Source organism: Dermacentor variabilis, chromosome 10, assembly GCF_050947875.1.
Source record: "Dermacentor variabilis isolate Ectoservices chromosome 10, ASM5094787v1, whole genome shotgun sequence".
Classification (NCBI taxonomy): domain Eukaryota; kingdom Metazoa; phylum Arthropoda; class Arachnida; order Ixodida; family Ixodidae; genus Dermacentor; species Dermacentor variabilis.
In genome coordinates, this window is record NC_134577.1 from 60936685 (window position 1) to 60961716 (window position 25032).

The following is a 25032-nucleotide window of genomic DNA, read 5'->3' on the forward strand; positions in this document are numbered from 1 at the left end:
ATAAAAATTTTACCGTCTCAAATTGGTAATCTTCTTGTAATATCCACCTAATTTAACCACCAGATTCATGGAAAATACCCCACTGTGGGTATGCGCCACAACCACTCAGATTAACAACGACATATTACCTTTCTTCCTAGGGGTAAAAAACATATCACATAGTAAGAGACGAAAGTTCGCGAAAATCTTCGAGGTAATCACGATGTCCGACCCTAGGGCAAGGGGCGATTACCCTTTTATTTTGCTAAGCCGTGAACGCGAAGGGTCGGAGAAAGGCAAAAGCCAGGTGGCAGCGGACCTCCGCAAGCCAAAGTGGGACTTGATCCAGTTGCAGCCCTTCGACAAGAACATCTACCGGGAGCACCCAACCACGGCAAGTCGGTCTGCCCACGATGTGGACGACTATCGGCGCGTTAACCGCATCACGGTCAAAGGGTGCAGAGCGGCCAAGCCAATCCTGGGCTTCGAAGAGGTGTCGTTTCCCGACTACATGATTGACGCTCTCCGGGAAAAGCGGAACAGCGGTTCGCCCAGCTGCATCGAGGCCCAGTGCTGGCCCATTGTTCTCGGTGGTCGAGACTTTTTGGGCGTCGTTCAGGCGGGGTCGCGCAAGACGCTCGCCTACGTCCTTCCCGCCGTCATGCACGCATTAAGCATCCAACGGCCCCGGCAATACGGCGACCACCCCATTGTCGTCGTGCTGGCACCGACGCGGGAGCTGGTCCAGCAGATCCACCGCATGCTCGGCGACTTCGGACAGTTATCGGGACTGCGTACCGTTTGCGTCCACAGCGGCGTACGGAAGGACACCCAGCACACCGAGCTCGCTGCGGGCTGTGACGTCTGCGTCGCGATGCCCGGCCGCCTCCTGGAGTTCATTAAGGAAAGGAGGGTGAACCTGCTAGGGTGCACTTTCTTGGCCATCGACGAGGCGGACCGGATGGTGACCATGGGGCTAGAGTTGGAGGTGCTCAAGATCGCCGAGCAGATCCGGCCGGACCGCCAGACGGTGATGTGGACGGGCTCCTGGCCCGAGGGCATGCGGCCATTCGTCGAGTCGCTGCTCGAGGAGTACGTCCAGGTGACCTTCGGCTCCGCGCAGCCTCGCGTCAGCCGAGACGCAAGACAGACTGTCTACGTCGTGAACGAGCCCGAGAAAGAGCGCATGCTCACGGAGCTCCTCGACGACTTGCTCAAGGACAACGGCGACAGGGCAATAGTGTTGGTAAGGACGCAGGGCGCGGTGCACGAGCTGACGTGGAAGTTGCGCCAGAACGACTGGCAGCCCGTCGGGTTTCGCCGCGGTATGACGGAACAGCAGCGCCAGTGGGCGCTAAGCTCGTTTCGCTCCGGAAGCTCTCGCGTCCTGGTGTCCACCCACGGGTCCGGGCGGGACCTGGCCATCGAGGACGTGCGATCTGTGGTCAACTTCGACTTCCCGGAGAGCTTGCACGACTACACACTGTGCGTCAACCATCTGGTGAGCGTCGCCGACGGTGGCGAAGTGTACACTTTCTTCACGCCTAACGACAGACGCCACGCCGATGACCTCGTTGCCACACTGCGGGATGCCAAGCAGATGGTGAGGCCTTCTCTCTTGAAGCTCTCGAAGGAGTCTGGTGCCCGCGGAATGCGCGGTCGCAGAGCCAAGCGGTGACAGCGATCGACACATTGGCAGCTTCAATCACGTTTAGGCGTCGATGTGGTCCTCACTTCCTCACGCTCTTGTGCTAGGATATACTGTACCAGATTATCTGGTTTCGTGGACAATAGCGGAAAAAAAGTTCTCGCTACTCTAATAAAATTGACAACTTCCAAAATTAGTTGGGCGCCACCAAATACACTAAGACCTAGTTGCCTTCAAAAGTTCACAAAGCTGACTTCAGTCACATTCTTACGTATTTCTTCGCGTTCTTGCGATCACTTCAACGGCCAGTGTTATCTTTCCTTGAAATTATTGCGATGATTATCGACTGCTTAGTCCACGCACCAATGGGTATAAAGGGGGCTTTAGAAATGGCAGAAAGAGAATGTGCCTACGTTAATTGGCTCGCCTCTTGGCAACATGACAACGCAACATTTATATTTCTCCAATCACCTCTTTAGTGAACCAATCTGAAAAATTACTGCGGTTAAAACGCTCCTAAAACGATGCTCTACAACCTTATGTTTTAGGCTGGCTAGGTAGCAGCGTCCTAATGAGGCACCCTATTCTGTCTATGACTAAATTCGCATTGGGGCCCAGTGAGAGGCCCTAAAGTATTCACGCTGCAAACTATCCACGATATTTGCCCTTTCCATTACCGCCAATACACGCTAAAGCCGAAAGATCCTTCGGAAAAGGCCTCATTGTGCACGTAGCCACCACAATGTTTCTCACCAAGGGGTCCTGCAGCGAATTTTGAATGGAGCCAGCTCGTGCATACGAAGCTTACAAAACTTAATCGCATGTGCTCGTGTGAGTGCCACTCAATTTACCACGTTACACGGATGAAAAGACGGCGTGCGAAAAGAAGTATACTCAATTTGACTCCACGTACTACTCGGCGCTTGTCACGTCTGCGAATATCTATCATACATATGAGCAGAACTTCGCTGGCGGTCCTGTGTTTTCTGTTCTAGAGGCTGCAGCAGCCTTGAATGACTCCGCTATAATCTGCACCAGCAGGATTTCGGGACGGCTAGGATGCGTTTGCCATCGCAGAAACGCAACCTCACGCAAAAGGGCGCGTGGTCGAGTCGGCGCAGTCTGCGTTCGAATCTGCCCGCTAGGGGAGGAATCGGCGTTGGTGGCGCGGGCGGGACCTTGAGGGCTTGAGGTTGCACGGACGCTTGCTGGCGGCGTTCGGCGTGGAGCTTCTTTTCGGGGCGTCTCACCCGACTGAGCGTGCGCCTATCGGAGAGAGCACTGTCCTGCGCTTCCTTCCGACATAACGGCGCTTCCCGCGAGGAACGATGGACGGCTGGAGCTACACGCTGACCGGGTTCGGCGACTTCCTCGAGCTGCGACGCGTCACGTTCGCCGAGCCCATGCCGGCCAGCCGCGTCTGCGGCGTCTGCGGTCTCCTGCCTTCCCTCGCGCTGGCGCTTCCCTGCGGCCACGTTCTGTGCGACCTCTGCGTGGCGCAGATCGCCGAGTCCGAGGGCTGCCCTCTCGACGGGAGGAAGTTCTCGCTCGCCGACGTTCGCTCGAACACCTTCGAGCTCTCCGAGCTCGACCAGTGCCGCGTCTTCTGCGCAGCCGGCGATGGCGGCGGCCACGAGTGCGGCTTCGCCGGCAAGCTCTGCGAACTGAGGAGTCACCTGTCCCTGTGCGGCAACGGCGAGGCCAAGTGCCGCAAGTGTCATCGACCCGTCGTTCGGGGCCTAGCCGTGCACCATTATCGGCATTGCGCGGGCGAAACAGTTGAGCAGAAGGCGGCGGTAGGTGGCGCTGCCGTCGGACGGCTCGGAGGCACCAGGCAAGACCTCGACGGAGGCTGCTCGCGAGTGAGGACGCCGAGCAGGAACGCCGCCGTTAACGCCGCTAACGCCGCAAACGCATTGGCCGAAAGAGTGGCCGGTCTCGAACGCGAGTTGCTCGAGGTGCAGAAAAGGTGTCGCAGCGGCGGCGACGACGACAAACAAAGATCGTCGTCACTTCGAGCTGCCGAGACCACGTCGGCAACGATAATCCCGGGACCTTACCGCGCCGCTTCGGGACCCGGCGTCTTGATCACCACTTGCAAGTTCGCCAACGTTTATGCCGGCCACGAGTCGCTGAACGAGGAGAAGAGGGAGCTGAGGATGTCGAGCGACACGTACACGCTCGGCGGTTACACGTTCCGGCTGGACTGCGAATTCTCGAGATGCGAGGGCGAGACGTGCGTGCGTTTCATTCTCTTCTTGCGCGACGGCGAGTGGGACGGTCACGTGGAGTGGCCCTTCGGCAAGAAGGTGACCTTGATCGTCATGCACCCCAGGGACGCTGGCAACGACGTCCGCCTGCCGCTGCCCATGAACGAGTACAGGATGGTGAAGAAACCTAAGGCCGGCGCTTGGAACTGGGGCCGATGGACGGACAAGATACGCTGGGAGAACGTTGAACTGCGAGGCTTTGTCGACAAGGAGACCCTCTACGTCAACGTCGAGTTCGCGTAACGGGCGTTTGGGTCTGTGAGCTCGTCTTACATCGTTGGGCGCATTTCAGTCGCAAGTAGGTTTGGTATAACGCCTTGCTCGAGCAGTGCAGAATGCCCTGCATAGTGGTCTTATAGTTTGTCTCAGCCTTTCTTTTTCTTTTTTCTTTTTTTACGGTCGACAGCCGAGTAGGAAAAAAACCAGACCAGTGTGGCGGTCTCCGCGATTTCGAAGCTGAGGGCATATATAATGTACAATAGATTGCGTCTTAAGTTCCCATGCCATTTTGTGTTCTTCTTGTATAGAGTTGGCTGTTTCAAGCTCGGCTAAATGGCGGCTTTCTTTGCAGTCCTAATAAAACCTTCGAGAACAACCGTCTTCGCCAATGCATCTGCGGCGCACCTTGGCCGCTACAGCGCCTGTATAGTGCTCAGTTCCGAATGAGTGTGACTGCAGTGCGTAAGCGAATTCTGAATGATTTGGTTTGACACGTGTGCCAACGCAACGCAGGGGCTATGATGGCCACCACCCGGTGTACCACGAGCGTTTTTCTGCACTACCCGACACTCGAAGTGCGGCCGGGTACCGAAGCCACTACAATTAGCACGAGGTCGCGAACTCTCCACCGGTTCTACAGCGCAGACGCCCTTTGGAAGGCATGCCCCCACTTCAGTTGCCGGTTCCACCGTAACACCTCTTTTTCCAGGTAGAATTCTATATGCGCTATAAACGTACTTGCTTGCCATGTGACAAGAACTCGGCAAAAGGCGGCGCACACGATCCAACCATATACGAAAACAAAAGGTATACATGATTCAAGCGTATATAGTGTTGTGCCATTACCACAAGCCCGGACTCCGAATCTGCAAGGTGCAGAATTTATCCTGCGAGCGCCCTTTGGACAAACCCGGGGCTGCGCCGAAAGGCACAGCGCCCTAATTCTCCCTTGACAAGTCAAGATGCTGAGCCGTCAGGCAGTGGTGTCCTCCGGAGAAGCATCGGCGGGCAACATGTTCAAACGTGTCGCCAAGTGCCAGACAGCCCGGCGCCGTACCTCCCCTTCCCTGGAGGTCACCGCGCCCGCCAGTTTTGAACGGGGTGGCCAGCGTGGTCGCTGATTGGACCCCCCCCCCCCGACGACCGTCGAGTGCTCACTTTGGATTGGGCCGTTTGAGTGACAATGGTTTCTGGGGGCTTATAAGCCGCGGCGCGCCGCCTGGAAAACCGGATCCGCAGACCCACCGGGAGCAGAGTGCCGCTCTCTACTGGAGTGAGATGTGTCACGCGTTTTCGCCGGACGTCGCCGTGCGAGAACAGTCGCGTTTGCTGTGAGCTCTCGGCCCCAGTGCCGATCCCTTCATGTCCTGTATAATGACCTGTATATAGTGTATAAAGTCCCTTTTGTTATTCTCACCGACGCCTGACTCGGAGTCTTCGCTACCAACGCTCTGTCACGAAACGGGTGACGAGCGCTACGGGACCACCTCAAAGTCGTAACAGTGGATGGCAGCTACGGGATTGACCGGCATCAGCTACCTCGGCGCGGTGAGTGCCTGAAGTTTACCTCAAACACCAGACTTTCTCTGACACAGGTTATAGTAGCTTAGGGAAGGATTTGGTGTTGCATTGTGATAACCTTGTGTGTTTCAAGCCTAGTAAGAGTGTTTTGAAAACCAGGGGATGCTGAGGGGGTAAACAGGGCAGTGTGTGAAATACTTGCATATGTCTTACTAGTAGCATTATAGTAGCGTACGGCAGGTATATTCAAAAATGGTAAACAGCAGGAGGACAGTGTGAACGATGGAGAAGTACAAGGTGAAGGAACTTCTCGAAATTTGTGAGGAGTTGGGCATTGAGTTGGGCTCAACCAAAAGAAAGAATGCGATCCTTGAGGTCATGAGGACTGGGGACGTAACGGCTGAGGAAGCCGCAGAAGCCTTGGCGGGTATCAATGAACGTCGGGAAAGGGAGGAGAAGGAACGTTGCGAGCAGGAAAGGAAAGAAAAGGAACGTCGGGAAAGGGAGGAGAAGGAACGTTGCTAGCAGGAAAGGAAAGAAAAGGAACGTCGCGAGGAGGAAAGGGAGGAGAGGAGAGAAAAGGAACGTCGCGAGGAGGAAAAGGAGGAAAGGAGAGAGAGAGAACGTCGCGAGCACGAGCTTAAAATGAAAGAGTTGGAGATCCGAAATAACTCGCCCGCGCCTGGTCTCACTTCTAATGTTCCGAGAATACGCGATCAACTTCCACCCTTTGTCGTCGGAGAGGATATGGCCAAATACCTCGTGAAATTTGAGCACGTGTGCGAACGGAATAGCATTGAGCGATCCCTCTGGGCACAGAATCTGTTAGCCTTGCTTCCTGGGGAGGCATCAGACGTAATAACTTGCTTATCGAAAGAGGCGTTTGAGAGCTACAGTGATGTGAAGGAAGCGCTACTGCGGAAGTACAAATTGTCGCCCGAAGCTTTCCGGCAGAGGTTCCGGTATGCAAAAAAGGGCAAGGAGTCGAATGTTGACTTCGCGTTTCGTCTAAAAGCCGACTTGGTGGAATGGCTGAAGGGCGAAGAGGTTTACGACGACCGCGACAAAATTGTCGAATGCATCGCGTTGGAGCAGTTCTACCGTTGCATTGATGAGGATGTCCGGCTCTGGCTGCAAGATAGGCTAGAAGAGGTTAAGCTAAACAAGGCAGCAGAGTTAGCGGAAGAGTATTACACCCGCCGCAGCTTGCACAGCAAGGCAGTGCGCGTAGAAAAAGCAGATAGGAGAGATGAGTTTTCCGGAAAGCCCGAAAAACGGAAATGTTACAATTGCAAAAAGCAAGGGCACATCGCTGCGACATGCCCAGAGAAAATTGCTTTTGCAACAAAACAGCGAAACGATACGACGCGTTATTTTGAAAAGCGGAAACCGTTAACCTGCTACAATTGCAAAAGGCAAGGGCACATCGCTGCGAACTGCGAAGAGAAAATTGCTTTTGCAACAATACAGGAAACTCACAAAAACATACGTCTATTGGAGCCCTATGTGCAGGAAATTAAGATAAACGGTAAGAAGTGCCGTGCACTTCGGGACTCTGCAGCAACTATGGACGTTGTTCACCCGTCTTTCGTCTCCTCGAGTGATCTTACGGGAGAGTGCGCTAGGATACGGCAAGTGGCCGAGGAGGAGAGTGTCTGTTTACCGATCGCAACGGTTATCATTGAAGGAGAGTTTGGGAAACTTAACACCGAAGCCGCTGTGTCAGCCGCCCTCCCGGAGCACTTTTCCTACCTCTTCTCAAATAACTCGGAGCAGCTGCTGAAGGATCAGGGCAAATCATTCTTTGCCGACGTGGCGTACATGGCGCTCACGCGATCCAAAGCGCTCCCGCTGTCGAGGGAACTTGACTTTGCGTCGGTGAGCGAAAGGCGGTGCGGCACACGGACTGATCAAGGTAACTTGAGTGGCGAGCAGTCACGGGAGAGGCAGAGCTCGGAGGCTGGCCTAGGCGAGCGGGTCCTGGAAGTGAGTGGGAGTGACGCGTGCAGTGCTAGCCGCGATATAGACGCGACGCCGCAATTAGGCGACGCGGGCTCCACACTCGCTCCGGTTTCCGCCAGCTGGCAGGAGCAGGCGGCAGTTGAAAGAGAAACTCTGATTCGCGAGCAACAGGAAGACTGTTCACTAGCCGATCTGAGGAAGAGCGTCAAACGGGGAGTGGAAAAAAAGTGGGTTTCATTTGGCAAGGAATCTGGCTTATTGTACCGCCGCTACACGGATAAGCAGGGTCGCAAATATAAGCAGCTTCGGATTCCGCGAAAATATCGCCGGGAAAAATGAATGACCTCATTTGCTTCCTCAGTAGTATGTTTTCGGTCCAAGTGATTTCAAGGGGACCATTCTATTTGTCATTGTTATTGCTGATTATTAATTGTTCCTGATCTTTGGTGTGTTGTTCATTTGAAAAAGGGTTGTTTGAGCCTTGTATACTAGATCGTACACCTGCCTCCTGTTGCAGCGGGAGCAAAAAGGGGGATAGCAATTCAGTTAGGTTGATTTGGATTATAGCCTTGTCTGGTGTTTGACGGGAGACAGAGGGCACTTGTTCGTGTTGGGTGTTGCCTTTTGCCGGTCGGTTTTGCAAGCTGCAGAACGACCAACCGGGACCAGTGGCGAGAAGCAAGGGCTTAGGAACGACCCGAGCGGAGCTGGTTGAGGTGCCTTGGCGACAACGCGGTGAGCCGAGCTCCTGTCCTGGCGAGTGGGACCTGGGCACGTGAAGTGACCTGGCGTCCAGACACTGGACGTAAACTTGGACGAGCCTGACGAACGTGCGCGCCTGGCATCCGAGCCACGTGGAGGCAGCTCGTCTTCCCGGCGCCTTATCTGAGGGCGGGGATGCTGTTGTGCCATTACCACAAGCCCGGAGTCCGAATCTGCAAGGTGCAGAATTTATCCTGCGAGCGCCCTTTGGACAAACCCGGGGCTGCGCCGAAAGGCACAGCGCCCTAATTCTCCCTTGACAAGTCAAGATGCTGAGCCGTCAGGCAGTGGTGTCCTCCGGAGAAGCATCGGCGGGCAACATGTTCTAACGTGTCGCCAAGTGCCAGACAGCCCCGGCGGCGGAGGTCACCGCGCCCGCCAGTTTTGAACGGGGTGGCCAGCGTGGTCGCTGATTGGACCCCCCCCGACGACCGTCGAGTGCTCACTTTGGATTGGGCCGTTTGAGTGACAATGGTTTCTGGGGGCTTATAAGCCGCGGCGCGCCGCCTGGAAAACCGGATCCGCAGACCCACCGGGAGCAGAGTGCCGCTCTCTACTGGAGTGAGATGTGTCACGCGTTTTCGCCGGACGTCGCCGTGCGAGAACAGTCGCGTTTGCTGTGAGCTCTCGGCCCCAGTGCCGATCCCTTCATGTCCTGTATAATGACCTGTATATAGTGTATAAAGTCCCTTTTGTTATTCTCACCGACGCCTGACTCGGAGTCTTCGCTACCAACGCTCTGTCACGAAACGGGTGACGAGCGCTACGGGACCACCTCAAAGTCGTAACAATAGCTAGGCAAATAATTGCGCCGTTATTTTGTGGCATTCGCCCGCGCTGTACCCAACCTGTATGCACGCCTGCAGCATAAAAGGGAGACAGACGCTCGTAGAGTTAAAGCCGCAGTGGAATTCCTCAGTCGACAGTTGGGCTGTATACAAGGACAGCTTGAAAGCGTTAAGTACAAATAGGATATATTGGGGTCGGTACAAGTGCTGTCGATGTTGGATGCACTATGTTATATAAAGTATCATTATGTATATAAGCTAGGAAGGCAAAGCAGCCTGTTAGATGACCACTGACAATCTGCTTAAACATGCCTTTATGAGGGCATACGCGCGTAACGTTGATTGGCCCTCCACACTGCACATGTCGACAGCGGAGCACAGCTGTCCGACGCGCTGTCATCGACGTTTATATCGTTATCCTGTTTGCGCCAGCGTAAGCGGATAACCATGCCTATTCTATATATTCTCGTTGACTTGAGCATCCGACAAAGCGGAAGAGCGTGGATGGAGGATGCGAAGGCCAATGTAAATGATGCTTCTTTGACACCTATCCACAGAAAAATATATGCTGTGAGGCAACACTTATTAACGTAGATACGTTGAGCCTAACATTATTACGCACAGACCAATTCCGACCGTTATGTATGCCGGAAACAACTGGTCGGTATGATGCTTGTTTCTTTCTGTCTACTTCCGCCCTGCAGGTTACCTGTAGATAAAATTCGATAGCCTTCATTTATCCTTATTGTTTGTCTATAGACAGTCTACAGACGAGAGTCGATAAGGTGTTGATTATTTTTGTCTACTCCCGATTTATATATTGTCGATATACAAAAGTTGATGAAACTGTATATAGTTCTATTTTTGTAGACGAAAGTCTATGGAATGTCTATAGATAGTCTATAGACGTTTGCTGATAGACATTCTATAGACTTCAGTCAACAAAAGTAGAACTGTATAACCATATACACTTTTGTCTATAGACATTCAGCAGACATTTGTCATCAAATTAGAATTTTCATTAATCTATAGACAGTCTATAGAGTGTCTATAGACTCAGACATATTATAGACTAGTCTATAAAAAGTAAGGCCATAAGTCTACAGACTGTCTATAGACCCCGACTTTTTATAGACTAATCTATAAAAGTGTAAGGCCATAAGTCTACAGACGTCTAAACAAATGTCTATAGACTTCATAGACAAATGTCTATAGACTTTCTATAAAAAATTTTGTGAGGGAAGAGAGCGTGCCGAGTTTACACTTTCGTCAAAGGAAAAAAAAAGGCGCGCACTTGTACGCCTGCGCTGCGTTAGCTGCAGCCGATCGCCGTGTTTGCTGCGGGTCACACTCAACGCACCGAACCACGGGCCGAACTGTATACAGTGCTGGGCAAATTTTCGGCAATACTGGCGTCGCCGGGGCGACGCGTAGGGGACTTCGCCGGCCCATATCCGCGCATTAACCTTTCTTTTTTTCTCGGCTTCACATTTGCGCATCCTCATGCTCTACAGATAGGTCCACGCTGCCCACGCCTATCCGCGATACCGACGAACATTCACCGTGAAACTAGCGCGAATGAGAGTGGCGAGGCCATGGCGAGCCGACGAGCGACGACAAGCGACAAAAGTCCTGCGAAAACCGGCAACCACGGTCCACGACGCTCTGTTCCGCAATTTCAGATGCCGCGAAAGAAACGATAAAACATACATGCAGCAAGGGGGGGAAATGTATGGGGAAAAAAAACGGGGTTGTGGCGCGGTTATTGTCTTGGTGCGCCGCTCTGTCATCGTTTCCCACAGTGCGTGGGATCTGCCAATTTCTAAAAAAAATTAGTGATCACTTAACTATTGCAGCGTGTTGCGCCTGCACGGGTGGGACTGTTTAAAGTCATTTTGCAGCAATTTGTAGAGCAAGTAAAATTTTGGTAATAGCGCCTTTAAATTTTTAATTTGTGGAAGCAATAAAAAAACGTGCATTCTGCATTACAGTGTCCGAAAACTTCGAAAAGCAGCCGAAGACACTTTTTATAAATACTTTTTTATTTATTGTCCCGACAGTGTGGGTGAATTGCCTGGAAATGCAACAGGCCGTACGGAGAAGCGAGAGTTATGAACTACGGCGGTTTATTATTGCAACTGCATGGACACACCAGGCGCATTTCTGCCATCGTCGCCGACCTCGCCGTGGTGTTCTGCATAAATTCCAAGGATAACATCGTTGCCCCGCGCCGTACGCTGTACGTGCGAGTGAATTAGTGCGAGGATGAGCCGAAGATGGAGCCTCAAACCCACGCGCGAAATGAACTGGGGAAAGGGAATTGAGAAAGGGGAGAGTCGTTTCACTCCGCGGCGGCTGCTATGCGTATGGCGCGGCCCCTATCTTGAAAGCTGTCTGCGACGATAGCTTCGTTCGCTGAAACGAGAGGCAGCACGAGTCACTTCGCTCGCTGCGGCTGCCGCGCCTCCTCAGTCCAGCGTTTTGACAGCGCCTGCACGCGCTGATCGAGTGAAATGGGTTCACGTTTGCATGTGCGCGCGTGACACTATGTTAATTTAGTAAGAGAATGTTTACAAGTTTATACGGCCGCTAAAACTGACATCCTTACTTCGTATAGTTGTCTCCTAATTTGCTATCGCAATCGATGCTTCGCCTCATAGGCGAAACTGACTATTTTTGAAAGCCATTTCTACCTGTAGAGCAGGACGACTCCAAAGTATCTAATGCTCGACTTTCTAGTACATAACGCAAAACTATTCCAATCTGTTTTATTCCATATCCGCCATTACTCTCCGTGATAGGCCGTAATGGCGCTGGCCTCGTCCGTATGGGCATACAAACAGATTTGAGTAGCTTTACGCCATACCGCCCATACCTGCCCCCAGAACCCGCTGCGCAGCGCGCCTCCAATTCGCTCACCGCGCCCTCAAGTCTATTTTTCGTTGTTTTGGCGCCTCGGCTAGGGAGCACCATGCCGCTCGACCTGCTCAACCGCATTCTCGTACACTCCAAGCACAGCCGCCCTGGCCGTTCCGATAACAGCGACGACAGCCGGGATTGGGCCCGCCGCGTCGGCCGCTTGCTGGAAGCGCCGGATAGTCCAGCGTTATAAGCGCGGAAATTACCATAAGCTATATGCGGGAGGCGCGCGGAGTGTGAACGGCTGAACTCTTTTTTTTTTTTTCGGAGAACGAATCCGCTCGCTGTTCGCGAGCACACTGCCGGAGCACGCGTGCCGAAGCCGTTGTGGCATAGCGTGGCCCAATTTCTGTCCGTTCTCCGTGTTTGGCGCAGTTTGGTGCGGGAACTTGAGTTTGTACCGAAATGGCGCAACTGGCGCAGGAGCCCCACCGCTGCGTCAGTGTGTGTGTGTGAATTGCGCCACCTAAATATCCTCGCCGCAGCACGCACACGCCTTCAAGCCCATCACTCCTTTAATAAAGCGAACAGCTTTCTAGAAGCGTCCGGCTATTCACCTGGAGTTGGGAGTTGGACAAGTATGGGAGAGGCCTTTGCCCTGCAGTGGGCGTAACCAGGCTGATGATGATGATGATGATGATTCACCTACGTTAAATCATATTCTGTGGTTGGTGCAGCTTTTTTTTTTCCTTCACCCCTGAAATTGCGAAACGGGGGAGAGACCCAGCACGACACATTTACGGTGCCAGATAGTAGAGCACCGGCAGACGGGCCAGCATGCTTATTCCTCATCGTCGCGTTCACTGCACGCGCCGTGTTTAGCAAAGTCGGGCAAGAGGCGACGGCAAGGCGCAACGTTTACTATAGAGTCACTGGTGGGGCGGGGGAGGGGGAATCCAGTGGTTCTCACACTTACGCGCGCTGCGATGCATCGTGGCGACGCAAGGCATGGTGGGGAGGTGGTGTTGTACGCTCGACTTGGCTAATGCCCCTTGAACTTCGTAAAGTAGCGACACTCTTCCTCCGCCTTCACTCCTCCTCGTTTCTCCTCTTTCACGCTCCGTCATCGACCGTGGCGCTGCCTACACTGCTCGAGCGTAGCAACGGCGCCAACATGCGTTCCTCGCTACTCCGTAGACGCTTCTCGAGCGAAAATGGCGCTGATGCACGGCGCGAGGGCCCACGTGATGCTATTAGGCCAATAGCGACGCGGCGTAGGCTAGAGCGCGCGAGGAGGTGGCATTCTTCAAAGCGTGGCACTTTAGGAAGTTTAAGGGGCTTTAGACTTGACTGGCTGCCGATGTTGCTGTTTTTCCGAAACGCTCATACATAAAAAATAATTAAATCGTCAACCAAGTGCCGACGATAAAGAAGGCAAGGTCGACGTACTACGTGGTGGTTCAAATGATTCGAGGATTAAACGCCGATTATAGATTATCTCTATTGTCTTTTGTACGTGTTCATTACTCACATCTTTCGTATCTTATTCGTATCGTATTTCAAGCGAAATTACGTCGACCTTGACTTGTTTAGCGTAGGCACTTGGTTGACCGCCCCCCCTTTTTTTTTAACCAATAAAGCAGGCGAGTCGATCCCGGAGATCATGCAGTCAATGGAGCGACGTGATCAAAAGTGAAAAATGGGCGAGTTGGTGTGGAAGCATGGCTAAACTCAGAGCGCGAACTACCGGGACACAAGCTAAGGCACAAGAGCGCCGTGTCCCGTCTTTTCCTGTGCCTTAGCTTGCGTTCCAGTAGTACGTGCTCCGAGTTTATCTACATAGCAACTTCGTTAATTTTCGACTACATTGGCGCTAATTACGCCCTTGCCGTTAGCTTTACCTACTCTGCGACTAATTCTCGCTTCAGGTGGGCATTGCCGATGCCTCCTCCCAGGCACGATTGTCTCGCGCGAAGCTTGGGGGTGGGGGCGGCATTCTGCAAGCGTCCACACTGCGCACGCTGAACAGATAGAGCTTGAGAGTCGGCGGTGAAGACTGGAGCCTGCCCTACCGTCTAAGTGATCTATCCAATCAGTGCGCGCGGAAATGGACATTCCACTTAGTGGGCACTTACAGAATAGCACCCCCCCCCGCCCTTTCTTTTCCCTGCATAGTTCAACTGAACGATAAAAATTAAATTATGGGGTTTTACGTGCCAAAACAACGATACGGTTACGAGGCAAGTGAGGGACTCCGAATTTTGACCACGTGGGCTTCTTTAACGTGCACCCAATTCACGGTGCACGGGTGTTTTTGTGTTTAGCCCCGTCGAAATGCGGTCGCCCCGGCCAACCATGCGAACTCGCTCCATTTCCCAAAAGTGTGCCGTACTGCGGCTTTGCCTCAACACGTCGGTATCTACGGCGGTGCACCCTTTACAGGGATTTACTTCGATGTGGTTAATTTTCGACTACATCGGCACTAATTATGCCCGTACAGTTAGCTTTACCTACTTTGTGTCTGATTCTCGCTTTTTGTTTTGTTGGGGCCTACATTTTGACAACACCTGCGACCAGCTACTACGCTTCTGGAGATGCGAAAGGGCCATTTCTTTTTTGGAAGACCACTTCAAGATACTGCCAGATGCACCAAGCCCGTGTGAAGTCAGCTAAGACCTTGCTGAATAACCCAGAAAGTGGATGGGAAAACGGCGCCGCGGCAGCTCAATTGCTAAGAGCATCGCAAGCGTAAAGGGAAGACATCGGTTCGTGTCCCACCTGCGGCCAGTTGTTTTTTTCACCCACTTTCATTTCCATTTATTCATTATTTTCGTTACCAAGCCTATTCAAATCGATCCCCGGTGATCGATGCTTTAGATCGCCGATTTTGACACGTTGAAGCAGTTTCTTATCCACTTAAGGCCATCCAGTAGTCAGTCACTTTCAGAATCAGTTTAAATGTTCGCACTCCGGCGATGTTGATTTTTGACGGACCTTTTTGGGGAACTAATGTCCCTATGTTGTAGCGAAAAGAGTCGTGGCTGTCTCCTTCTGCCGCGCTCGAGAAGGAAAGCATGCCGCTCACGATTACACTGCACTAGCGTCAAAATTTTGCAATCACATGACTCCCAGCAAGTCGAGAATTTATATCGCTGGCTTTGCCGTCCGACAGTGCTGAGCGCTGGTAATTATTCGAAAATAACGTCAGCTGTTCACTAGTGCCCGTTGGTTTGGAGTCCGAGTAGTTTTTTTTTTTTTTTCGCCAACGTATTTCTGAAGGTCCGCCGCGTGTCCAACACGTGGACCTGGCGTCTTCAAAAGAGTTTCGGTTTCGCTTCTCGCAAGATCCCCGAAAGGGGGCGCTGCCGGTGTCACTACGCAGTTACCGAAACTCGTTCCCACGGCGTCGCCCCGCGCGGCTGCGTCGTGAGGAAAGCGTCGCGATCGAAACTGTGCTGCACCTGCCCGTTCAATTTAGCGGCGAGGACTCGAGTTACGATTCCGAAGATGACGGCAAAGCAGCTTCGAACTCTGACGGCGACGATGTTTTGAGTCGGCCAGGTACATCCGCTGCTGTTCGCCGGCGAGTTAACTTGCCGTGAGCAGTCTCCTTCCTTGTGTGCGCTTATCTGCCTCTGCCTATCTTTTTGCACGACCCGAGAGCTCCACTGATTATCTTCGGGGTACCTACGTCGCTTGGTTATAATGTGCTATCATCGGCAGCGAAAGAAAAACGTTTACGTCAATAAGGCCGCCCGTAGCACATCTCTGCCCAGCACTACGGATAAGCGCAAGACAGTTCACAACGGCGTGGGACTTCTTTCTACTTTTTCTCTACGCAGAGGTGGTAAAGACAATCTGCAAGAATGCAAACAGGTGTGCTTAGTTGCATAATCTGGTAGTGACCCAGCTATACGCTGAGAGCGACCGGTCATGGAAGAGGCGCGCATCACGTACTCCAGACGAAACGGTGAAGCACGTTCCGTGGATTTCTCGTCGGACCGTACTCGGAAGACGCCGAAATGGCAGAAATGCAAAACTTGTTACGAGGACCGCAAAGTTGCACAAAAAACCGGACGCTTTGTGGGAAAAGTGCGGAGTACGCCTATGCTTCACAATATCCAGGAACTGCTTCACCGCATGGCATGAGCGAGGAACTGGTCTTAGTTTCTTTTTTTAGTATCCGAAGAATGGCGGTGTGCGGAGCATTTATTTTTTTTAGGCTATTCCTGGGTTAGCTTGAAGATGTTTATTCTGAATTTCCTTTGATATTAATGTATTTGTAGATATGTTGTTTTATCAATTACTGGCAGCAAAAATGGAGCTTTTTAGAATGTTTATGTTCTACCTCATAATTTTTTTTCTGGCAACGTATGTTTTTTGGAAAGAGTATTTCATTATGTACAATATGCTATGTTGTAGTGTGTGCTTGGAATATTATTTGTAGTCGTAAATAATTTTATTTCGAGACCTACAAAAAAAACGACCACTTTCTCGCGGTAACGAAAGAGTTAAATCAATAAGCACAAGAAATTTCCCCTACGCTGTCCTTGATATCTGTTTTTTGGCTTCTTATGATATGAATAATAAAAATCGAGCCCGTCGGTTTCCTTTCTTCACACACACACGTGTGTGTGTGTGTGTGTGTGTGTGTGTGTGTGTGTGTGTGTGTGTGTGTGTGTGTGTGTGTGTGTGTGTGTGTGTGTGTGTGTGTGTGTGTGTGTGTGTGTTTGTGGCACACTGATGGTGGTCTCTCCAGAACACAGTCAGTTGTACTTCGCTCCTCGAAGAGGCAAGACGTGTCTGTGTCGAGGGAGCTCCCGAACAACACTTTGCAAATATTGTGGAAGTAGTTTTAACCACAGATCCGGGGCGTATTTCTCTCGCATTTGGCACTAAATCGCCGCTGATACTTTTTTTTTTCCTCCTTGGTGCCTGTTGTTTCAGAAAAAAAAAAGACCTCGTGACTTCCACAGCAGACGTGAACGAATGACAGCGTGGTCAAATAACGTCTAGACGGTCGACATTACGTCGACATTTTGCCGGAATAGTCGCGCACTTGTCGGGCACCACTCCTAAATTGGCATCAAGCTCTCGCAGCGTTAACTAAGCGACGTCTCAATTGTTGCAGGCAGCACAGGTCCCCAAGTTCTCTGCTCCGGACACGGGGGGTGCCACCAGACTTCAGCAGCTCGATCGCTTACCTCAGCCCACCCTTCCAACAGCTGCACGCGAACGCCCTCACGCGAACAACACACGCGAACACTTCCCAACTCGTCCAATTCGCAATCCCTTTCGTTTACAATACTCGCGCCGCGCGAGCGCACTAGAACGAAGAAGAAGAACCGAGCCGATAGCCAGCAACTCGCATCAGCAGTTCATTTATTCCCTCGACGGGGCCTTCCTTCTCAGCAGGCTTATGTACAGCTGTCAACTATTTACAACGCGATAAATTGCGTCCCCGCTTTGCCCCTGTAGCCGGCCGCAGCACACATGCCTGCCCTGCCCAAAAACCGCCGCGCTGCAAACCAAAAGCACCGGGGAAGACTGCAAGCGCATGCGACGGAGTAAAGAGCTGGTCCCGAGAAAAACCAAAAATACGTCGGCCCCAAGCGGTCCACAAAAGTGCGTCAGCTACGGAGAAGTAAAAATAAAATAAAACTAAACAAGAAAAAAAAGCCACTGCGGAGTGCTGGAGAGTCACCGATGCGTTGCTGGCGCGCTCCAAATGCACAAAACGAAAAGCTTGATCCCGGCTCGCGAAACGCCAACAAGCCCCCCCCCGCCGGTCAGTCCTTGCGCGTTCCGTTCTGGAAGATGGGCTCCTCCTCGCTGCTGCTCAGAAGCACGGGCGGCACGAACTTCTTGTCCTTCACGTAGTCCTCCAGACCCTGCGACAGCAGAAAACATTTTTCACACCGAGCTTCACACGGAAATGCGCTACAAAAGAGTGTCAAGGGGCCACTGTAGATTGAACGCTAAATTTGTTTATGCTGATGAAATACTGTCGAACGTCGTGATAACGAAGTCGCCTACGACCCGAAAATACATTCGTTATAACCAATATTCGTTATAGAGACATTCGTCAGGTACTGATTGGGGAAATTATTTTTCATTTCATTTTTATTCGACGTATTCAGAAATGTTCCTGAAGAGAGGCAAAAGGATGCTGTGTCCTGATTGGGCCCACTGTCCATGCTGCACTTATGATATCGCTATATCCGATAATTTGTCATATGCGTGTTCGTTATAGCGAGGCTCGACTACATTTTTCATGACCCAAAGACTTCAGCACACCAGCCGGCAAAGACGAACAAGTGCAAAACGGACAAGCAGACTTCGAACAACATTTTATTGAAAAGATCGATAAGCGAATTCGTAGAACCCCGTTGACACGATCCCATCAGGGGCGATTTCCGGGCGCCAACGTTCGGAATCGAGATCACAAAAAGAAAATGACTCAATACAGTTGCATTTATTTTTAACCAGTTCATACGTTCCCGGAGAACACGGGAACATCTTTGTTCAACGTTCAGTACCTCGCCAAACCTCCTGTAAACTATGTAAACTAGAAATTCCATGTAAACTACAAATGGCACGAGCGCGAACTGTAGGAGCCCGCCGCAGTAGCTTCCCCGCAATACTAGCACGCCCGTCCGGCGTGAAAATGCCGGCGCGCACTTTATATACCGGACAGTGGCAGATCTCGCGGGTCGTCGCACGCCTCGCCGACGGCTATAAGCAGCTGTAAACATTCACCTACTAACTAAATTAACAAGCACAATGTCACTCGACGACCGCGGACACTCGCCGTCAGAACGCTGCCACGAGGAACAGCGGCAGCAGCAGCGAGCGAATCGCCCTTCCCGCTGCGACTCGCTTCACCGCGAACTAAGCAGGGCACGTGAAGCCATGCCAGTCCTCGGCGCACCTGCACTATACCCTGTACCCAGCGCAGATCGCTTTGAAGATGGCGTCCGCGCGGCCTCGCCACACGCAGCCACAGCCGGACTGCGTAGTGCCCGACACTGGCCGCTTCGAGGTACTTTGCGTGCATTTGTGGGCTTCTTTCATGCTCGGAAAAACAGTTTTATGCAGCACGTATTGAGCAACAGAAAGCCGTACTGGGAGTTTTTCATGTTGCTCTACAATTTTCTCATTGACACTTTTCATCTAAATATAACATTTGAGAAGTTGATTAATTAATTGGGTCTAAATATGCAGTTAAGCAAAATGAAAAAAATAATCCGAGTATCTCTAAACGACGACAAACAGCATTACCTTGGTTCTGTCCAGCTACGTAGCATTCGCATACTTTTAAGCTCCGGCTAAAGTTAGCTGGGACAATGTACACACACACACACACACACACACACACACACACACACACACACACACACACACACACACACACACACACACACACACACACACACACAAACAATCATGAGGCTCAAAATGTTACACAGAGCGCTCCCTAACTCTCGTACACAAGCTTGAGCACCAATAATACAAGAGGCACCAAAGGTACGGTAAAAGCCTTGTGTTACAAAATTTGCTTGTGCAACTAATTGAATGTGTGCCTTCTTTTAGAGTCATCTGTACTCGCAGAGCACTGAAGAGCGGGAAGATGAGCAACACACTTACCTCACCGTCGTACGAAATAAGCGCGGAAATCTCGCAGGCAACTGGGTGTTCATACTTGAGGTCTTCTTTTTGACTGGAATCACGAAGGATAACGATACATAAACACCGATGATCAACAGCAAGAACAACATGTGTACTTGTAACGCAATAACAGCCCTTTCGTAGCCGGCAGAGACTAATTACAATTGACAAGAAATTATTCATGTAAAAATACCAGTCGACTCGGACAAACATTCAAACAACGTCCGAAGATGGCTGGGTGCTGAATTCAGATTCGTGAATCATGAGTAAGACAAAGTATGCCTAAATTTTAAACATTCAAGCTCATTTGAATGTTGATGGCATACTGACAATGTCATTTTTAAGGTCCCCAAATACAGTGACCTTAGGTAGCGAGGTCACTGTACTCAGAGAGTTTCTGAAACAAACACTATCTCCTGTCAGTTGTGGAATCCGAAGATGAGCAGTAGCTTACTCTTAATTGTACTTGACACAAAACCACCACGAGAGTTCATTTGAAAGAAATTTGCTAACAATTCAGCTTCGAGGAGCATTTCACCACTTTAGATAACTAAAATATATGTAGCACCCAGATGTTAGAACAAAATGTGATTCAGCCACATTTAGAAACAACAGCATGCACGAGGTGGTGCAGAAAAAAAAATGCTACAATTTTAGCTTTAAAATTGAATGAGTTTCTGTTTTAATATTGCCTGGATTGAGCATTAAAATTTGACCACGAATATCTCGAATTAGATGAATTTTTCAGGATTTAAAACAAAATGAGAATGCCTTAAAATGTAACTGACTCCAAATTTTCTATAAAGCTGCCCCCAAGCTTCTAACAAAAAAAAAGTTAACGAGTTTATGTCATTTTAAATAGCCTTCTCAAACTTATGTTAATAGCAGCAAAGTATGCTCGCCTCGCCTTGCAACTCCTCTGCAAAATGACCTGTATAGCCTGCAGAGTCTGTAAATTTGTAAGGCCTAAAAAAACTTGTACATACAACACGACACTTTGAAAGCTAAAACATCGTCAGCTAAATGGTGGGGTCATGTCGACAATGCTTCAATCGGATCTAGCTAGAAGGTGAAGAACATAATATGAGGAGATTGTTTATGCACTCGGGGAGATGATAATGGAGTCTCTAATGCTGTTACCTTGCATGTCGTTGTCAATGTTAAAGAAAACTTGAAAGCAGCCAACGAACAATGCTCACTGCAAGTGCAATTGCCCTCAAATTCTAAGCACTCGCATTGGGTTGAAGGCCCTAGAGATTAATACTGTATTTGTTTCAATACAGCCAATTCTTTCTTTTCAAAATGAGTTATGAAACTGCTAGTTCGGGTTAGCATCGAAGATTTCGTTAGGGGGTACTGGAACTGGAGAAATGGCACGCCGCTAATGCCAGTGCCACGAGACAGTACTGTAGCCATCACTATCCGCTGCTGCAGCTGTAGGGACCGCATTGCATAAGTGCAGTGTGAGCTCAGTCATTGCTTTCTCAGAGTTTGCATTCGGTGAGACACTAACACAATGGAACCGAGAACGCTGCGTCATTACATACGGCGAGTTGGGGCTAGTGCGTGGCCGGCACTGGACATTGGTAATAAATGTCATTTGTTTTTGTGGCTGCATTTGAGGAAAGCTTTTTTTTCCCCTGACCTTTCAAATTTGGAGGGTCGGCTTAGAACTGAAGTCCACCCAGAATGGAGTAAATAAAGTATACCAAAGGTTCCTGTGACAATTGCCTTGGATTATTAAAGAAAATATGGGTTTCGAGACAAAACTGTAATGTTTCGCTGACCGGGCTTAACAGCAGTGGCAGCAAACACAATTTGCACGATAATTGCCAATACGACTAATAAGAAAGTTTGCCTGAATGTTAAGACCTTTAGGGGGCATGCTATAACTGCTAAGAACTGCATGCTTTGCATCATTTTTTTTTTCAGAAACATGTACTCAATATTAAAAGTAAAATGCGCTGCTGTTCAAATTAATGATTTCAGATTATGGAAAACTACCACAGAGTTAGTATAAGTAACTCACACCAGGGAAGAAAACAATGGGCAAAAAAAAGTGACAACTGCAAAAAATGCCACCATGATGAAGTTCTCCTTGTAGTCACTGCAGTTACTCTCAAAATGGCTAAAATTAATCTTGTGTTACTCTACAAGTACTCAAAATATAAAAATAATCATCTGCATGTGCAAAGTAGATATGAACTGCATGTAAAGTTATTTTTGTGTATGTTTGAGAAAGATCTGATTGCTAGATGGCGCCACTGACTCGTGCAAAACTCAGGATTGCATGTGCCTTGTCTAACTGTCTAAATCACATTTTGTCATCTGTGCTTGCTGTTGACTCCTACTGAGAACTGTTTTTACCCGTATTGGATGCAACGAACACAGTTTCGTTATGCCATGAACTTTCCATTGTTCCACCTCATCACACAATCACGTCATATGGGGCGCTAGAATGTAAAGCTATTCCAAACTTTTCTATTCCAAGTTCTGCAATCGGCCCTTTGTTATTGGTCAAAAGCTTTTTTGAGCAACCCCAAGTCAGCCTGTCTGTTACGCGACGTCACGAAAACCGCGACAGCTCCACATCTGATCATGTGTACACACTGATTATGCATGATTGGACCAAAGAAAAAAAAAGTATTATTTCTGATTCGACGCCTTTTCGCCATTAGCTCTCTGCTATTGGTCAAAAGTTCTCGCGCTGCGCCCACTTTGCCTATCTATCATGCGGCGTCACATAACCGCGAAAACTCACCATGTCAAAGTGACGCGTATGCGCTAAAAATTTTTAAAAATAAAAAATTAAGTTATGGGATTTTTACATGCCGAAACCGCGATCTGATTATGAGACATGCCATAGTGGGGGACTCCGGAAATTTCAACCGCCTGGGGTTCTTTAATGTGCACCTAAATCTAACTAAGAACACAGGTGTTTTCGCATTTCGCCCCCATCGAAATGCAGCCGCCATGGCCGGAATTCGATCCCGCGACCACGTTGAAAATAGATTAATATGCCGAACAGAACTGAATTTCTTTCTGAATAGCCGGAGACTGTCCCATTCCAAAAGGAATAGAACATGGCTGCCTGCTGATTGCTCAGGCACTGGCTACTCGTACCTGCCGGAGAGCATGGGTTTATTTGCTTATAATAAAGCTTTTTACATGGCCATATAACGTTATCAAGCCCTTTCGGCATGTTTACGACGTCGCTCTGCCAACTCTTCTTTGCCGTGGATCCATTTTAGCAGCATTCTTAACCTTCCATTGCACGCCACCGCGATTTTCGACCAGCCACCGCAAGCTGGTCAAAAAGCGCAGGGGCAAGTGAACCAATCGCAGGCGCCGGCACCACCCCCTTTATCCGGTTATCTATTTTCAGTGCGCTGGCTCGACACCCTCAAAGCCCTCCCCACTTGAGCGTCCTTCTCGCCTTTTGCCAGCCAATTAGATAAGAAAAACCGCGCAATGTAGGCAATGTTATTAATTTGGAAAGCGAACAAAAGCGACCTCCTTCAAACAAGGAGCGTTTGATTGGGCTGTTCCAATAATGCTGTGGGTAACCACACCATGCTTGTGTCGCCGGTTACGTAAATTTTACGTGTCAGGAAATTGGAATGAAAACACATTGGAATAGTTTTACGTTATAAGGCCCATGGTGTTACTTTTCTTAGCGCTTACATTTGGCTCATGTCTCAGCAGCTGGAAAGTATCAAATCAATATTTCATAGCAGCAACCATGCAGTTGCCAAATCTATGCATGAGCACTACGGGCAGCTTTTCCTGTATAGTTAGTTACACTAAGAGAAATGTACTGTGCAAAATGCCTAACTAGAACAGAAATGCATTTCATAGCACATTATGAGTCTGTACTTTTCAAAACTGACGAAAGGCACAGTTTTCTTTTATAATTAACATTTTTTAAAACCATGCACGGCATGTTGAACTACTTTCTTGAGTAGCATTACTCTAGAAAGCGCGCATCATTTGCATCAGAAATAAAAATGCGTAATAAATTAATAGTCAGAATATCGCTAATTAAGTTCTAAGTTGGTTACTTCGCAATACATTTTGCAGACATTAGCCATTGAGATTGCAAGCAGTACTGATTTGGAACAAATTCTGAAGTTGACACCAAGTTCAAGATGTTCTAAAAGAGCATGACAAAATGCACTGGTGTTCCAGTTATGTTTCAGCTTCAATATATAAAAGTGTTTTTTGTTTAAAAAAATGTAAGCGGAATAACAGTGTAGTTATAGCGAAAGTTGGACGCCACATATCTCAAAACTGGTACTAACTTCGAAATTTGTTCCAAGAGGATGGACCATGTGAACTTACTGGCCTCAATTCGTAAATCGCAGTATGTGTGATAAAGTAATTGTAAAAAGCGTAATTGTTCAAATTTTGTTAATTAGTCCATTCTTGTGCAAGTTATGCTGGCTTCTTCCGAGTAATCCAGCTCATTGTGTATATTTGTGTTATTTGCCACAGGTGATATTTAAAATCCTCTAAACATTCAAACATGGTTAACATTGCTTTTCCACAAATTTTATTATGGAGTACACTTACAGCTGAATTGAAAGAAACAATGCCTAAACATGCATTTAGGCTAAAGATGTTTTCATTCAATGTGTAACTGCTGCATTCCATTAAATTCGTTGTGTTTCACAACAATTCTCAAGCTTGCCACTGAAATTTTTTATGCTGTTTTTGTTACATTTAACATACTGATTTTGGTTTTTATTATATGTTCGCTATAATACCTTCTTTCCTGTATTAACATAAGAAGTCCTTCCTGCAGTTTGTAACCTTGAAACTTCCATCTGCATATTTCTCTATGTATCACTGCTTTTGCATTGCTAATAAATATTATTTATTTATTTATTTATTTATTTATTTATTTATTGAAAAAATACAATAGATAACAGCTCATAAAACAAGTCCATCTTGTTCAGGCACATGATGATGCACATCCGAGTGCACATTGGCAAACCAATGTTCAGACAAGCCCAGCCACCGCTTTCGAAGTCATGCACGCAAAGTATTGAGGCGGCAGTACCTTTTGTGGTCACCGTGTCCATTCTCAGTTTCCTCCGCACTGTTGAAGAACATGGTGGCAACAGGTACGTGCAAGAGAGAACGCATGCAGTCTTCAACTAGGGTGCAAGCATGCTACAGCACATGAGAGAGACATGCCAGTCAGCAGCCAGACTGCCTACCACACCTGTCACATGGGTGCAAAAAAACGAAATGGCATCCAAGTTTGCTTTGGCAGTAAGCACCATACGCTGCATGCTAACGTGATGAATCTTGCTGGGCAATCTGTAGAGAATGTTTTTTTTTTCTGTCCCTC

The 25032-nt window shown here is 49.3% G+C and overlaps 1 protein-coding gene and 1 pseudogene across 3 annotated transcripts in view; one reads left to right on the forward strand and one right to left on the reverse strand.

Annotated features, from left to right (window-relative positions):
* Nucleotides 1-202: 202 nt before the first annotated feature.
* LOC142559266 (putative ATP-dependent RNA helicase DDX5 pseudogene) overlaps nt 203-25032 on the forward strand; it is a 52514-nt pseudogene continuing 27684 nt past the window's right edge.
* Nucleotides 17374-25032, reverse strand: part of mmy (UDP-N-acetylglucosamine pyrophosphorylase mmy) — a 96134-nt gene continuing 88475 nt past the window's right edge. For 2 of the 3 annotated variants that reach the window (XM_075672838.1, XM_075672836.1), the window contains exons 10-12: nt 24739-24777; nt 19656-19728; nt 17374-17899 (exon numbers count right to left, since the gene is read on the reverse strand). In XM_075672838.1, the coding sequence (XP_075528953.1) occupies nt 17798-17899; nt 19656-19728; nt 24739-24777 (214 nt within the window). In that variant the 3' untranslated portion in view covers nt 17374-17797. The remainder of the gene's footprint in view (nt 17900-19655; nt 19729-24738; nt 24778-25032) is intronic. The other variant, XM_075672837.1, reaches the window with a different exon arrangement.